Source organism: Molothrus ater, chromosome Z (genome assembly GCF_012460135.2).
Source record: "Molothrus ater isolate BHLD 08-10-18 breed brown headed cowbird chromosome Z, BPBGC_Mater_1.1, whole genome shotgun sequence".
Lineage (NCBI taxonomy): Eukaryota > Metazoa > Chordata > Aves > Passeriformes > Icteridae > Molothrus > Molothrus ater.
The window spans coordinates 1,082,894-1,097,566 of record NC_050511.2 but is presented as its reverse complement, the minus strand read 5'-3'; the positions used below and the strand labels follow the sequence as shown (position 1 = coordinate 1,097,566).

The following is a 14,673-nucleotide window of genomic DNA, read 5'->3' as shown; positions in this document are numbered from 1 at the left end:
GCAAAGTTCATCTGTTAGAGCCACATGTATGAATTTCAATTAAAACCTTGTTGCTATCCCATACGTAGCAGGTTTCCAAAAGGGTCTGCAAGCTGACAGATACAGGGAGGTTTATTGGTCTCATTTACATGAATTTGTTAGTAAAGTCTTTTTTTTTTTTGGTTCATATAATCTTATCAGGACATGTCCTCAGGCACTGAAAACCAAAGGAAAAAACAGGAAGGTCCCCACTATTTATTGCACGTCAGAAACCTGTGAAATCTCACATGATGAGCAGCATTTAAAAAATATAGCCCTCCTTGGAAAAATAGCTTTCTTTCCTTTTTTAATCATAGTCATTGAGGTAAATGAGGAGAGCAACTCAAGAAAATGCCATTATAAGATAAATATATAAAAATGCTGATTTAAAATGCTTAAATCAGCATTCAGTTCATCTCCATCAACACAGCACTGACTCAGAAATCACTGCACTCCCCCTTCTCCCAGAAGGTCATGTTGACCATGACATAAAAAGGGGTCCTTTCAATGTAGTTAGAGTAATTGGCATCTGAATCATAATTTCCTAAAATGCTGGGTCAATCCTATTCTCAAATAAGGCTGGAGAGGAGTTAAAAGGGCCGATTCACAAAGCCCTTTATCCTCATCTTAGAGGCACAGGTCTGGGGAGCAGCTGGGACCTGCAGTCAGCAAACTGTCCTCATCAAAAGCAAAAAAATTCCTGCCCAAACACCTCCCTGCCCTGTGAAAGTAGCTTAAAGGAGGTGCATGTACCCCAAACCCAGAGATATTAATTTCAGCATCTTCAGTAAATGATCCTCTCTTCATAAAAAAGGGGCATTTCACTTTCAGGCACAGATGGACCTTTTTGTTTTAGGTAAAAGGAAAAATACTGTGCATCACAGACTAGATCTGTGGCAGAGGGGGACGATACCCATGGGAGAGTGGGAGGAAGAGATATGGTATGATCTCCACATCATGGTCTCTCCCAGTTGCAAAAGCATCCCTCATGTGAAGCCAGCATCAGCTCTTCACTTTGCACAGCAGCTGCAGGTGGGACTTGCCCAACAAGAAAAAAAAATCCATGTACTCAACAAAAATAACTTGGACGCTATCATGGAAGCTAATTTCAAAGGCACAGCCTAATTTACTTTGAGCTGCCAGGTTATTTATTATCTCTTAACACCATCACCCAGTCTTTCACTGGCTCTGCATTTCCACCAAGATCAAATAGGCTTGAAAGAAAGATCCCAAGAACCAAAACAGGGAACAAAAAGCCTACTTAGCTTTAGATTCAGTTATTGTAGGAGAAAAATGAGGTAGGAGCTAACTTGATTTTCCTCTTAGCAGCTGAAATTCAGCAGAATCTTAGGAGAAAAAAAAAGGAAAAAAAGAAAGAAAAATCCTGAGTTTAATGCATTTATAAAGAAAGGGCTGATTTTAGTTCAAACTTGCCCTTGACCTGGAATCAAAGGGCTTTCCTCTGGAAGCTTTGTGGAGAAAGAATTCCTACATGGGCAGGGTTAGCAGCACCTGGCAGAGTTATTCCTGTTTTCCTCCTGCTGTATTTAGAAGTGTTGCATGACACAGATATGGAGAGAATAAAAGATTGATCTCCCACCAAAATAAAGCCATGCTGTGTCCTCAGGCTAAATAGCTATGAGATGATGACTTGGAGCTAGGAGCAACTCCTGGGTGGAGTGAGGTTTTACCACATCCATAAGCCTGGCCTGGTGAAGAACCTCCACCTGGTGAAAAAGCACCTCAGACTGGGGGGCAAAGAGCAGCTGACAGCCCTGAAGGACTGGGCCATCCAGAGGGACCTGGACAAGCCCAAACAGTGGCCCAAGGGAACCTCACAAGGTTTAACACAGCCGAAGGCTGGAGCTGCACCTGGGTCAGGGCAACCCAGGATCAACCCAGGCTGGGGCTGAGCAGAGGGAGCACCCTGGGAGAAGGAGCTGGGGGTGCTGTGGGTGAGAGCTGGACCTGCCCCAGCCTGAACCCCCCTGCCCTGGGCTGAGCCCCAGCGTGGGCAGCAGGGCAGGGGGGATCCTGCCCCTGTGCCCCTGGGCTCAGGTGAGAGCCCACCTGCAGAGCTGCCCCAGCCCTGGCTCCAGCAGCACAAGGAGCTGGAGCTGCTGCAGCCAGTGCAGAGGAGGCCACGGAGCTGCTGCCAGGGCTGGAGCCCCTCTGCTCTGGAGCCAGCCTGGCACAGCTGGGGCTGTTGAGCTGCACAAGAGAAGCTCCAGGGACACCTCAGAGCCCCTGCCAGGGCCTCCAGGGGCTCCAGCAGAGCTGCCCAGGGACTGGGGACAAGGCCTGCAGGGACAGCACCCAGGCAATGGCTCCCACTGCCAGAGGGCAGGCACAGATTTTGGGCTCTTGGCAATTAGGAATTGCTGGCTGGGAGGGTGGGCAGGCCCTGGCCCAGGGTGCCCAGAGCAGCTGTGGCTGCCCCTGGATCCCTGGCAGTGTCCCAGGCCAGGCTGGATGGGGCTTGGAGCAGCCTGGGACAGTGGAAGGTGTCCCTGCCCATGGAATAGGATGAGCTTTATGGTCCCTTGCAACTCAAATCACTCTATGAAAGAGAAATGGGAGTGCTTCTTGCAGAGAAGTTGAGAAGAATTGGCTCTTGCTTATAAATCCCACTTCAGAACCACAACCCCACCAGAAAAGCTTCCCATTAAAATATGTGTTGATCAAGATTAGAAAGGGAAGGCATTTCTGTTTCTCATGCTGATACCCTTGGGTATAGAGCTGTGTAAGTAAAAATGCAAATTTTTTTCTGGGGGAGGGAATGTTCATTTATGTCCACAAGTACAATAATCTAGGCTCCCCAAGCATTTGTCTTCATCCATTTTATTGCCATCAACACCAGCCTACAGCTTATAAACCAACCCAATAAACAGAGATCACTGCACAGGGAACCTTGTAATGGGGAGGTTGGTGGTGCTTAATGAGCCACTAGATAAATCACTGCAGAAAATCAGGGTGAGAGCATATAGAGCTACTGCTGCTGTATTTCAAGAGCCAAACTCCAGTGAAGCTTCACACAAGAGGCAGATGAGAGAATAATGAACTGACCCTGGAGACTGCAGTTTTCCCCTCCCAAAACTTAAGAGACCAAAACCCACAAAGGCCGGATCACACAAACTTCTTAGAACTGCAGCTCACCCATGCAATTGCAAGGAAAGAGATTTGTACTCCTGCGGAAAATTAGGTCCTGGAAACTTACAGGCTCTGGAGGGATTTCAAATCCATGTGGATGTGGCACATGGTTTAGTGCTGGCCTTTGCAGTGCTGGGGGAAGAGCTGAACCTCAAGACATCTTTTTGAGCCTAAATGATTCTACAATTCAGTTCTTTCTGTAGAAGTCAAGTGTGGAAACCAGAATGCTGGGAGGAGGACTGGAGCCTCCTGGCAGGCTGCAGAAGGCAATGTGCACCAGTATGACCAGGTATTAATTTATACTGGGGATCAGTGACACCCCTGGGTCAGACACATTTCCTGTGAAAGTAGCAACCCTTATTTTGACTCCTTCACCAACCTTTGAGCACAAACTAACTTTCCATGCACACTGGAAAATTTAGGGAGTAATAAAGTTGTGCCCAACAATGGCATTTCACGACTCGTATGAGCACCAACGGCTCCAGGAGAATGTTGGAAAGAAGGAAAAAGAAGGAAAGAAGAGAAAATTCATAGAATTCAATAGAATTCATTAAGTGACCAAAACCTACTCCTTGCTGCAGAAAGCACACTGAGCTCCACTGATTTATTGACAAGAATGTGATGTGCAAATTAATCTCATTACCTCTGCTGCAGGAGGGGCAGAAATTTCATCAGCAAGTTCACTTTAGGAAAGCAAATATTCCACAGCAAATTAAAAAAAAAAAACCCACAAAGACTAGCCTGATTTAGCCAGACATGATGCCCAGGTGAGAAACCAATGTCACAGGAGTCCTGGACCCCATCAATCCCTACTGCTCCAGGCCTCCAGACCTGGTGAAAGCTGGCAGAACAGCCTCAGTTGAGCCACCAGGGTTTTAAGCTCCACTTAAATGGGCCCTTCCTCATATTCATACAGGTGTGAATAAAATACTCATTAAGTCAGGTCCCAGCCTGGAATGTTAACAATCTTCTGCAACCACTCTACAAAGTAGCAAACCATATTGTGTTATTAAAAGCCATTAATCCACAATGGCTGGGTCTTCTTCCTTGCTGAATGGAAATTATTTAGGGGAAAAAAGATTCAAACATCTGTATTTGTCAAGAGAAAAAAAAAGATAAACATTCCATTTCCTTGAAGAAAAATAAAAATTTGCTTTTCATAATATCTTGCTGTTTAATCCATGTAATTTTTTCTTCTTGCAAGATACTGCTTTATTATTTTATATCCTCCTGAGCAGCTGCAAGGACTGATTTAATGCTTGGCAATATCAGCCCATTGTTACTGTCAGGACAGACACATGTTCAAAGTACTAACCCTCATTGAGGTAAACTGGCAATAAAACAATTGTTCCTGACACTCAGTTTGGGTGCAAGAATATCAATAATTTGAGTGTTTTCAGGGAATACCGCATGTTTGTTAGCTCAGTTAACCACAATGGGCTTTTGCCTCTGGGAAAACAGAAGGGAACTGTGGCATCTTCCCAACATGGTATGAGATACCTGAGGAGCAACTGAGAGAGCTGGGGGCTGTTCAGCCTGGAGAAAAGGAGACTCAGGGGGTGGCCTTATCGCTCTCTATAGGGCCCTGAAAGGTGGCTGTAGTCAGGTGGGGTTGGGCTCTTTCTCCAGGCAGCACTGACAGAACTGGAGGACACAGTCTCAAGCTGTGCCAAGAGAAATAGAGGTTGGATATTAGGAAAAAGTTTTTCACAGAAAGAGTGATAAAGTTCTGGAATGGCCTGCCTGGGGGAGGTAGTGGAGTCACCATCCCTGGGTGTGTTTAAATAAAGCCTGGATGTGGCACTGGGTGCCAGGGTTCAGTTGAGGTGTTGGGGCTGGGTTGGACTCGATGATCTTTGAAGGTCTCTTCCAACCTAGTTATTCTGTGAATTCTGTGAGTTCTATGAAATAAATACAAATACAGTTCCAAATCTTAGTCTTCCTGCTATTTCCATACTGGAAGCAAAGTCAAAACCTGGTTTTGCTCACTTCCATGTTTGCTTTTCCACCTGCTCAGTATCTGACTGGAACCAGATGATCTAAAAGGCCTCTTTCAGCCCAAACCATTCTGGGATTCTACAATTCCGTAAGACATGTGTCCTTGGTTTCACCTTTATGGCCCACCCTTGAGTCCACAGCACAGTCCAGAGGCTGGGAGGCCTCTGGAACAGATTGATTTTGGTGTGTGTCCCTCTCTGACACAGAATCCCCCCCGTGCTGGCGAGGTCTGTGCCACACTTACCGGTTGGTCTCACACATGCCCTGGTAGGCCTCGATCGCGTCCTCCTGGTCAACGTGCCGGTCACTGTTGGGCCAGTTGGCATTGGGGGAGATGCTCTCCTAAAGTCAACGTGCAAAACACCCATGTGACTTCCTGCTTTAAAACTCTGCCCAGCCCTGAAAGTTCCTGACACCAAACAACTCCCAATTATTCTATTAAAAGCATCCCTGGGGCATCCACCACACTGCTGAGTTTCTGTGAATCCACACACATGCAGCAGGAGAGATAAGAGATGGAAGAAAGATGCAGTGAGCTTGGGAAGAGGATAAGCAGGGTGCTTGGCTTGGTTTGAAATACAAAACACACCAAAACCTTGAGGAATGATAAGACAGCAAATCAATAAAGATTGAGTTTCTGGAAAATGTGCCCTTCCATTGGAATGTGGTCTAAATACAAATCCCATCCCAGCTGTTTGAGAGACAGGCTCCCTTCTTGCCTCCATGTCAGAAGAAACACATTACAGCTGCACCAGCCCGAAGTGAGAAGAATCTGGTCTAGAAATTATTTTTTCTAACCCCAGTTCCTTCCAGAAAAAGATTATTGCTGTAAAACATCACCAGGAACATACTGAACCACACACAGTGGTGCAGAGGTGGTGTGGGCTGGTTTAACCTCATGAGGTGTGGAGGTAGGCACCCTTTAACAGCACCATGGTACAGATAGTCCTGGGTTTTCTGAAATAACAGGGATTGCATTTTACCCCCAGGCAGGAGATCCTGTATCCCTGCACAACCCCATAACCTCCCTGTGCCATCCTGCCCACCAGAGCAGGAATGGCATTCCTCAGGCAGCCAGCGAATCTCCACCAACAGAGGAGAAGAAGGAAAAAAGAAAATCCATTACCCTCTCCTTTACCATGTTTTTCCCCGTCTCTTTCTGCTGGGCAGCCTTCATGATCTGCGACCTGAGGATGAGCACCTCCTCCTTGCGCACCTCCAGCTCCTCGTTGGCCGATTTCAGCTGGTTCAGGAGGAGGTTGTAGCCATCCTGCACGTCGTTGGAGTCGTTCTGGGTGGCGTGGTCTGCAATGGCCTTCCTCAGCTCATTGAGCTCATTTTTCAGCTTCTTGTTCTCCGACTCCAGCTCTTGCCTCTGGAAAACACCAAGCCATTAAGCAGTTTAAATAAACTGTGGCGCCTCATCCTGTTCTGAGATGCCTCTAGGCTGACTCAATTATTGATGGTTACAGATCAATGCAAGCCAGGATCTGGGTTTTGCTGCCAGCCCAGCCATCTGTGGTTCAGGGAAGGTTTTTGCTTTAGTCAGCAGCCTGTTGCTATTTAGTAACAACAATACACAATGGTATTTTTTATTTGTTGACACTATTTCTAAACACAAAAGCAGGCTGTTAAAGAAGGTAAGCATGCTCTTTTCTCCTCCACCTCTTTTCCTTCTGAATCAATGAATCACACAACCCCCACAACATTCAGCTCACCTTTCATATTCGTTAGATAAGCTGGAAGATGCTTGTTTGCCCAAACAAGCTGGAAGATGCTTGTTTGTCATCATGGCAGGCATCCCTTAGGTGAGCCATGGGCCTCTGAATTCCCTCTTCTTTTGTAATTCCCCCACCCCAGTGCAGTGTTTATAGCTGGAGGATTTTCTCACCCTGATGTCTCCTCGGCCATTGGCATTTGACAGGCAGGGCCAACACTGTGCTAGTTTGATGCCAACTGATTTTCCTGAATAACATCTTAGCTGAGATAAACTGAAGGGCTTACTCACTTTTGCATGGCAGCAGAAGACAGAAGAACAGAGCTCTGGCAGCTAGGACAGCCTTTATTTTAGTCTGTCACCATGAAGCTTTGCTTGCAGGTGGCAGCACAACATTTGGCAGCTCCCTGCCACCACCCAAAACCCACCTGGATAATCCCTGCTGGGTCAGCTATTTGCTCCTGCACATGGTGCAATCACAGAATCATGGAATGGTTTGGGTTGGAAGGAACCTTAAAGCTCATCCTGTTCCACCCCCTGCCATGGGCAGGGACACTTCCACTAGCCCAGACAGCTCCAAGCCCCATCCAGCCTGGCCTGGGACACTGCCAGGGATCCAGGGGCAGCTTTTCTGGGCAACCTGCACCAGAGCCTCACCACCCTCACAGCCAAGAACTTCTTCCCAATATCCCATCTAAACCTAGCCTCTTCAAGCTCAAAACCATCAGTCTTTGCTGTGGGTCACAGACTAGCTGTGAGCCAGACTCCTTGGAGTCCTGTTCACAACAGCTCACCTCTCTTTGCGTGACCCTCCACCTCTGGCTGCTGCATGGTGCCACCCAGGAGTGCTCCCTCCTGTCCCCACGCCCCCAGACTTCTCAGGCAACACCAAGCCCCAACAGGACTCTTGTCCAACACAGCACAAACCAACAGCCCTGCACCCGAGCTGGAAATGTCTGCTGTTTGATGAGAGGTCAGCTCTTTCCTAGGGACCAACCCCATCCATGTGGATTCTCCGGTGTCTACAAAAGCACAAGATCATTCCCCACTGTCACCCACGTGCCTCATCTCCCTGCTGCTTACTGAGCTTTTCCATGGCTTCCTTTCACAACCCCTCCTATCTCTGGGATCTCTGCTTCATTATCAGCTTGGGCTGAGTCAAGCTAATGAATCCAAAAATGGCTGGGGGGGGATGGGGGCAATTTATACAATTTACACAGTGTGTAGCTAGCACAGCTGTGTAAACCCCATTTCCATAGGAAACGGGTGTTGTAATTATAAATCCTTACAAATTATAAATAGCACGGCTTATCACAGCAGAGGTGTGAGCAGAATAGCTGATCTGGCATCTGGGCAGCATGCTCCTAGCTGAACAGACTCCATCAGTAATGGGGCATATTCAGGTACTTTATAGCAGCTGTCATGAAAAAAAAAAAGGATAAGAAATGCCTTAGATCCATCAATTCTGGTAATCTCACATTAACCATGTATATGAGACATGGGCTTTTCTGTAACTGGTGTTTAAAGCAGGAGTTGGAAGTGTGTGCATGGTGGGAATTGGTATCAAACTGGGTTTAACTCTTCCTGCTACATCACCTCTCACTGATGGTGAAAGCAGTTACTTGATTTTCTACTAAAATAACTCTTCTGTGGGTTTGTTATTTGCTGGCTAAGACCTCTGCTTTCCTTTTCCTTAACCTTTGTCCTCCTGCTCTTTGTGTCCCTTTCTCTCTCTCTTTTTTGTAATGGGTCAGCCACACTGCTAACTCCAAGGCCTGGTCATTTCAAGCTCTGCTCTGGTTAGAAAGAAAGCCAGGAAGACCAGGAAAGAAAGCAAATACCAATAACCCTGCTCCAAGAGCCCCTACCATACACTCCTTTCAAAATTTACATTTAAGTTTATTCCTTGCTCCTTTCTTTGTAGATTTCATAGAGTGGTGTTAAAACACCTTCTGTCCCCAGCTCACACACCTTTTTTGCATCAGCACTTGCCATGGAAGATCAGAAGCTAAAATAAAATGCTATGGATGTGGAGATTTCTACTGGCAAAATGAAAAATGCTCTTTCTTCAGCATAGGCCAGTCATGCTGATTTATTAGACAACTATCTGACAAATAAATATGACCCAAAAATTTTACAGTCAGAATGCCCTGCACTTGAACTCACACTTGTCCCAACAGATGCAGTGTTAAAGAGCTCTGACAGAGTAACCCGAGCACTAATGGTGATGGAATTATCTTCACTCTTTAGCAAAGGGCCTACAGAGCAGTGCTGGGAGAAGTGTGAGCCTGCCTAAGTCACAGGTTAGCACTGCCATGCCAGGATTTTGCCCCCTCTTTCCTTTTCTGGTACTCTGCAGGAAAAGAAAATTAAATCCTCCATGCAGCTCATTTATAATGAGCTGCCAATTCTAAGGCATGAAACAAGTGAGAAACTGAATTATGCATCATGTTCCTGCTTGGAATCCTAGAATGTGTGAGTTAGAAGGACCTTTAAAGGCCATCCAGTCCAGTTGCGGGACAGCTGCCACTAGAACAGGTGGCTCAGGAACAGGGAGTCAGAGCAAAGGTTTCTTTCATTCCCACTGCCACTTTCCCAGCTTGAAAAAACAAGGAAGACACATTTTTCACTGGCATATCTGAGGGACGTAACTCCGTTTTGCATTCCTGGATAATGATTAACCAAACATCTGGCTGGGTGTATTTTGGGACAGCAAGTCCTGAGAAATGTATTTCTCCATTACAAAGGACAGGTAACTTCTGCCTGTAAATTTATCAGTGTTAGCTCAAGTTTCACACATTTCAGTCTTACAAAACTAAAAAACCAGACGAGCCTCTCTAATGGAGCACTGTGCCTCACTCACTTCCCTCCATCATAGTCTGCATCAAGAAGAGGCTCCCCACCAGATGCTAAATCCAAAGGCAAATCCCTGCCATCATGGGTGTCATGACTAATAATTACAGTAATAATTACACCAAGACACCAAGCTAGAGGACAGCAGACACATATGAAGTATCAGACCATGTGCTGGTTGCAGAAGCCAAACCTGCACAGCCATCCAGTAGCACCCACACCTTATGTTGTCCTGCTTGAGGGGCTGTGAGTGCCAAAAATGTCTGAAATGGGACATAAAAATATGGAATCTTTCTTTAAAATAGTGAGGAAATAGTTTCTAAGTTAAGGAACCTTGAAGCTAATCTTGTCCAAAGTGAAAGAGAGAAGGTTTAGATCAGGAAGGAGGAAAAATATTCCTGTCTGTGAGGGTGGTGAGGCCCTGCCTGGCCCAGGGTGCCCAGAGAGCTGTGGCTGCCCCTGGATCCCTGGAAGTGTACCAGGCCAGGTGGGAGCAGCCTGGTCCAGGGATAGGTGTCCCTGTCCATGGCTGACTAACTGGTACCTCACAAGCCATTCAAGAGCATCCACAGAAAGACTGTCCCCTGTGTGAGCTTTTAGGCACCTCAGACTATTTCCCCAAGATAAAGTCTTTTTAAGCTGGTAAAAATGAAAAATAAACATATTCACAAGAAACTCTTTAAGGAGCCAGAGATAGTACAAATACTTGAGCTATAAATTAGCAGGAGAAAGAGAAAAGAAGAATAGCTTTGTCATAGCCTTGGAAGCAGCTGTCAAGGGGGAAGGAGGGAAAAGAAGCCCTCAAAATCAGCAGTAAGTCACTCTTGCATTGCAGGCAGAGATTTCAGGCTGTTTCCTGTGTTTAGATGTGGGGAGAACAGCTGGGAAGTGTAATTGTCTGTCTTTTTCAGTGGTCCTTCTCAGGAAAACACTCCTACAGGGAATGTGAATTCCCCACAGGTTCATTTCCCCTCTATTTTAGACTAAAGTTTAAAGAACCCTGCATTTTTAGCAACACATGCCACCTATTCTTATGAAATAGTATTAACATTAATTGGTAAATTTGTTAAAAATTTAACATGTAACAATTTTTAAAATCTGATAGGTATGTAGAACTATGAATGCTAGTATGTCAGTATGCAGAAAGTAGGAAAATCCAAAATCAGTATTTCCACTCTGAACTTCCAGGGTTAAACCTTGAAGAAAACACGGTTTGTGAACTCATACAGAAGTTGGAATTCCAGAAGCCATTTAAGGAGGTGGTGGCTCTCATCTGCTGGGTTTCCACCTTCCAACTCCACTTTGCTTTACAGGGTCAAGAAACTTAAACCTTCCACAAGTATGTTTAACCAGCTGGAAGACACTTGGGCAATGACCTGGCCAGGCTTCTTCTCCAAGGGGCTATGCACAGGTACTAAGGAAATTCAGGGGGGTTTCCCTCCACCACAAACAGCACATTTAGCCAGAGCAACACCAATACCATGTTAGGAAAATAAAATTGGATTATTAAGTGTCATAAAAATCTACCGATACTCTAAGGGCTTAGTGAGGGTTGGACATCCTTTCCATCTCTAATTTCTGCTTTTTTTGGCATCCTTTGGAGGAGATGATGCAGAAGGAAAAACTGGTATTACTACTGACAGATGGTTCAGCATCATGCTAGTCTAGAAAACATATGTTCCTCTGGACTTCTCATATTTGTTAATGGGAAAGGGAGAGAAGGAACACCAGAAAGTTAGGTCTGCACTGAAAAAACCAACAGCATAAAAAAATTTCCCTTAGTAACACTATCCTAGAAACTGGTTTTCTGAGGATAAGCAGGGCATAAAAATTGGTCTAAGACAGTTAAGGCCAGAAGTATTTGAATACAGTTAGAGCAGGAGGATAGAAGCCACAGAAGCTGCAGTAGGAGCCCAGGAGGTTTCAGTTGCTCTGATTGTCACAGGGATAAAGTGATGGGGACAGAAACTGTCAGGATTTTGAGCTTGGGGACAAGACAAATTCTAGGGTAGGGCAACACTGAGAAGACACAGGATGACTGAGGTCAGCCAGTACTTCTGCTGGGAGATGGAGCCATTTAAGGAGGCTCAAATCACTCCACAGATTTATCTGGGTTTGACCTGAGTGGCACCTTGGGATAGCATAGAACGTGGCTAAGAAGCAGAGGTGAAGTCTGGAACAAGAAACAACCCATAAGAGTTTACACCTGCTGCAAAGCCAACTGCTGAGACCTGCAGTGCCTGTCAAAGGGAGCCCAACAAAGTCCCAGAGGGAATATCTGCTATGGAAAAAGCCCCCTTCACCACAAGTGGGTTCATTACCTCCATGGATGACTCAGAGACAGGTCGATCAGCAGAAAACAGATGTCACCCCAGAGAGAAACATATGTGAGCCCATCCCAGGCCCAGGAGAGGATGGAAAACTACAGTTTTCCAACTACCCTCTCTAGCAGAGCTGATTACAGCAGGTTTTGGATTATTATCACATCCACATCATTTGTTTGGGCTGCTGGAGCCATGCAGTAGGTTACAGCATTAAGGAGAAGCCTCTCACTCACCTTCAGGCTGTTGTATGCAAAATCTTCATGTTCTGAAGTCACTTCAGTCTTTATTTCATTTACCTGTGCAGATTAAAGAGTAAATTTGTATTTAGGATCGGGCAGAAGAACTGGCACACAGCACAGGGTAGCTGGGCACATCTCCATCAGCATTCAGCCCTGCTGGCCAGCTCAACCATAATAAAGTCATTAATTTCCATTAGACAGCATCCCAGCAACACCAGTGGGGCAGAGGACACTCCAGGAGAAAATGGTTTACTCTCTCATTAATATCTGTGCCTCGCTGCAGCTTTCAAACAATGACAGTCATTAAGGGAACAATCTCCAACACAGCAGTTGGAAAACAGGTTTTTAATCCTCCTGCAGCAGGAATGAGAGGCTGGGGAAGTCTCCTGTTCCATGTCTTTCCTGCAAATTGCTAGGGGTGATCAATAAGGATATCTAGTGAAGCAAGTAAATAATTACTGTTGATGATTTTGTTGAGTCTCCTACTGCATTTGTTCTAAGGTAAACTGATCTCACACTGGAGAGTAATAACGAAAATAATTCCCAAACAAAGCAACAGGAGCCCCAGAAATTCCAAATACGTATCCCAAGAGGGATGGCATTTGCCCAGCAATTTGTAAAAGAGCATCTTCAGTGCTTCAGGACACCAAGCACACAGCAGCACTGCTGTTCCATAGCACACTCTGGCCTCTGACAAGCCACTGAGCCTTGGCTACAGATGGCAGGGAAAGCACATACAAGAGATCTGCTACTGAAACCACCCAGCCCAGAAGTCAGCTCACCACAACCTAGAGAGCTGTATTTTCAGATTCACAGATTCCTGCCCCCTGAGTTACCACTGGGCTGCCAGTAATCTTAGGTTTTTTTTTTAATAAACCTGTTTTTAATTTTCAAGCAAGCAACTCAAATTTTAGGAAGTTTGGGGTTGTTTTTTGTTTGGTTTTTTGTGTTTTTTTTCACAAGGAAGGAAGAATGCAGCAAAAGACTACCCCTGCCTTGCAACAGAAATTAAGAACCCATTCTTCTAACAGCTATCCTGATATTTGTGATTTACTACACTACTTTTAACCTGTATTCCTCTCTATGATCATTACTGAGAGAAAAAACCTAACCAAAACACAGAGATGATAATAAAACCAAACTGGGGACAGCAGCCTGACTGACTGAGGTGCTTTTCAGTTCATGCCACACACTGCTGGATGGAGGGAAGTCAGGACAGCAAAGAGATGCTTGAATAACAGAAATCATCCAAAAGGGAGAGCTGTTGAACGTGCAGGGTGCCACACGTGAGACACAGGGTCAGTGCTGGTGGAATAATGTGTGCCAAAATTGATTCCACATTTCATTGCTTTCAAGAAGCTTAAGATACTTCCCTAAATATGTTACAACTAGTTTGTTTAAAGAAATAAATAAAGCAGTTCTCCTGTCCAATTGTCCTTAGTGGACAAAAAAAAAGTTTATCTCCATTTTCCAGAAGGATTTGTAGCCTCTTATGCTGAACTTGTCACTCCCAAAGCTAAATTCCTACATCATATGGCCTCAGGCAATCAAGGAAAGCCAGTTACACATATGAAATATTAGTATCCATGAAAAGATGCCTCTTGCCTGGGATTTCTTGCTGTCTTGCTCCTTTTTCTCCAGCTGGGCTTGCAGCTTCTTCCTCTCCAGCTCAAGCTCCCTCACTCGCTTCTGTAGCTTTAGGAAGAGGGTCATGTCCATGGCTGCTTTCTCCATCCCAATCTCCTGGAGCAGAACAGGAGGGAGGGGAAAAAAAGAGAAGATCTCAGAGTCAAGTTCTACACCCATGCACAGTGCCAGATGCACCCTGACTGTACATCACCCACAGCCAGGAACAAGAGCAGCCTAAGAAACACCTGTACTTCCAAAAAGCAAATCCACATTTAAAACACCTATTTTTAATGTCAGTAAAATACCTGACTTGTTTTGATACATCACTGAATGCTTAACAGCCCGACACATAAGTAGGTGATGGGGCTAAAAACATCAAAAAATGTCCCTTTTAGTCAGGTGTTTATTTGTTGGGGTTTTTTAACTGCTGCACCTGGAATATTTTATATCAAAGCATTGTCAATACTGATTATTTTTACTTCAGAAAATGCTTTCAGAGCTGTTCAAGAATACCAAAGCAATATAATGCAGCACCCAGCAGAGGGAAATGGGGGCTTCTGCAGGTGTGTATTGGGACACAAAACGTGGTCCTGCAAGGGTAGGGCTGACTGTAGGGACACTGATCACCCATAAGTGCTCAAGAGTAAAAAAAGTGGAGTTTAAAAAGCAGCCTACTCCATCAGATGTAAGTAAAAAACACATTTCCCTTTTCCACAGGATTCTTGATAGCCAAGGAATAATTTGT

The 14,673-nt window shown here is 45.3% G+C and overlaps 1 protein-coding gene across 1 annotated transcript in view; it reads right to left on the bottom strand.

Annotated features, from left to right (window-relative positions):
* The window catches only part of MYO5B (myosin VB), a 146,372-nt gene that overhangs the window by 17,388 nt on the left and 114,311 nt on the right, over positions 1-14,673 (bottom strand). Inside the window, exons 26-29 of the mRNA XM_036403645.2 lie at positions 13,905-14,042; positions 12,294-12,356; positions 6,293-6,541; positions 5,411-5,508 (exon numbers count right to left, since the gene is read on the bottom strand). Coding sequence (XP_036259538.1) covers positions 5,411-5,508; positions 6,293-6,541; positions 12,294-12,356; positions 13,905-14,042 — 548 coding nt within the window. The remainder of the gene's footprint in view (positions 1-5,410; positions 5,509-6,292; positions 6,542-12,293; positions 12,357-13,904; positions 14,043-14,673) is intronic.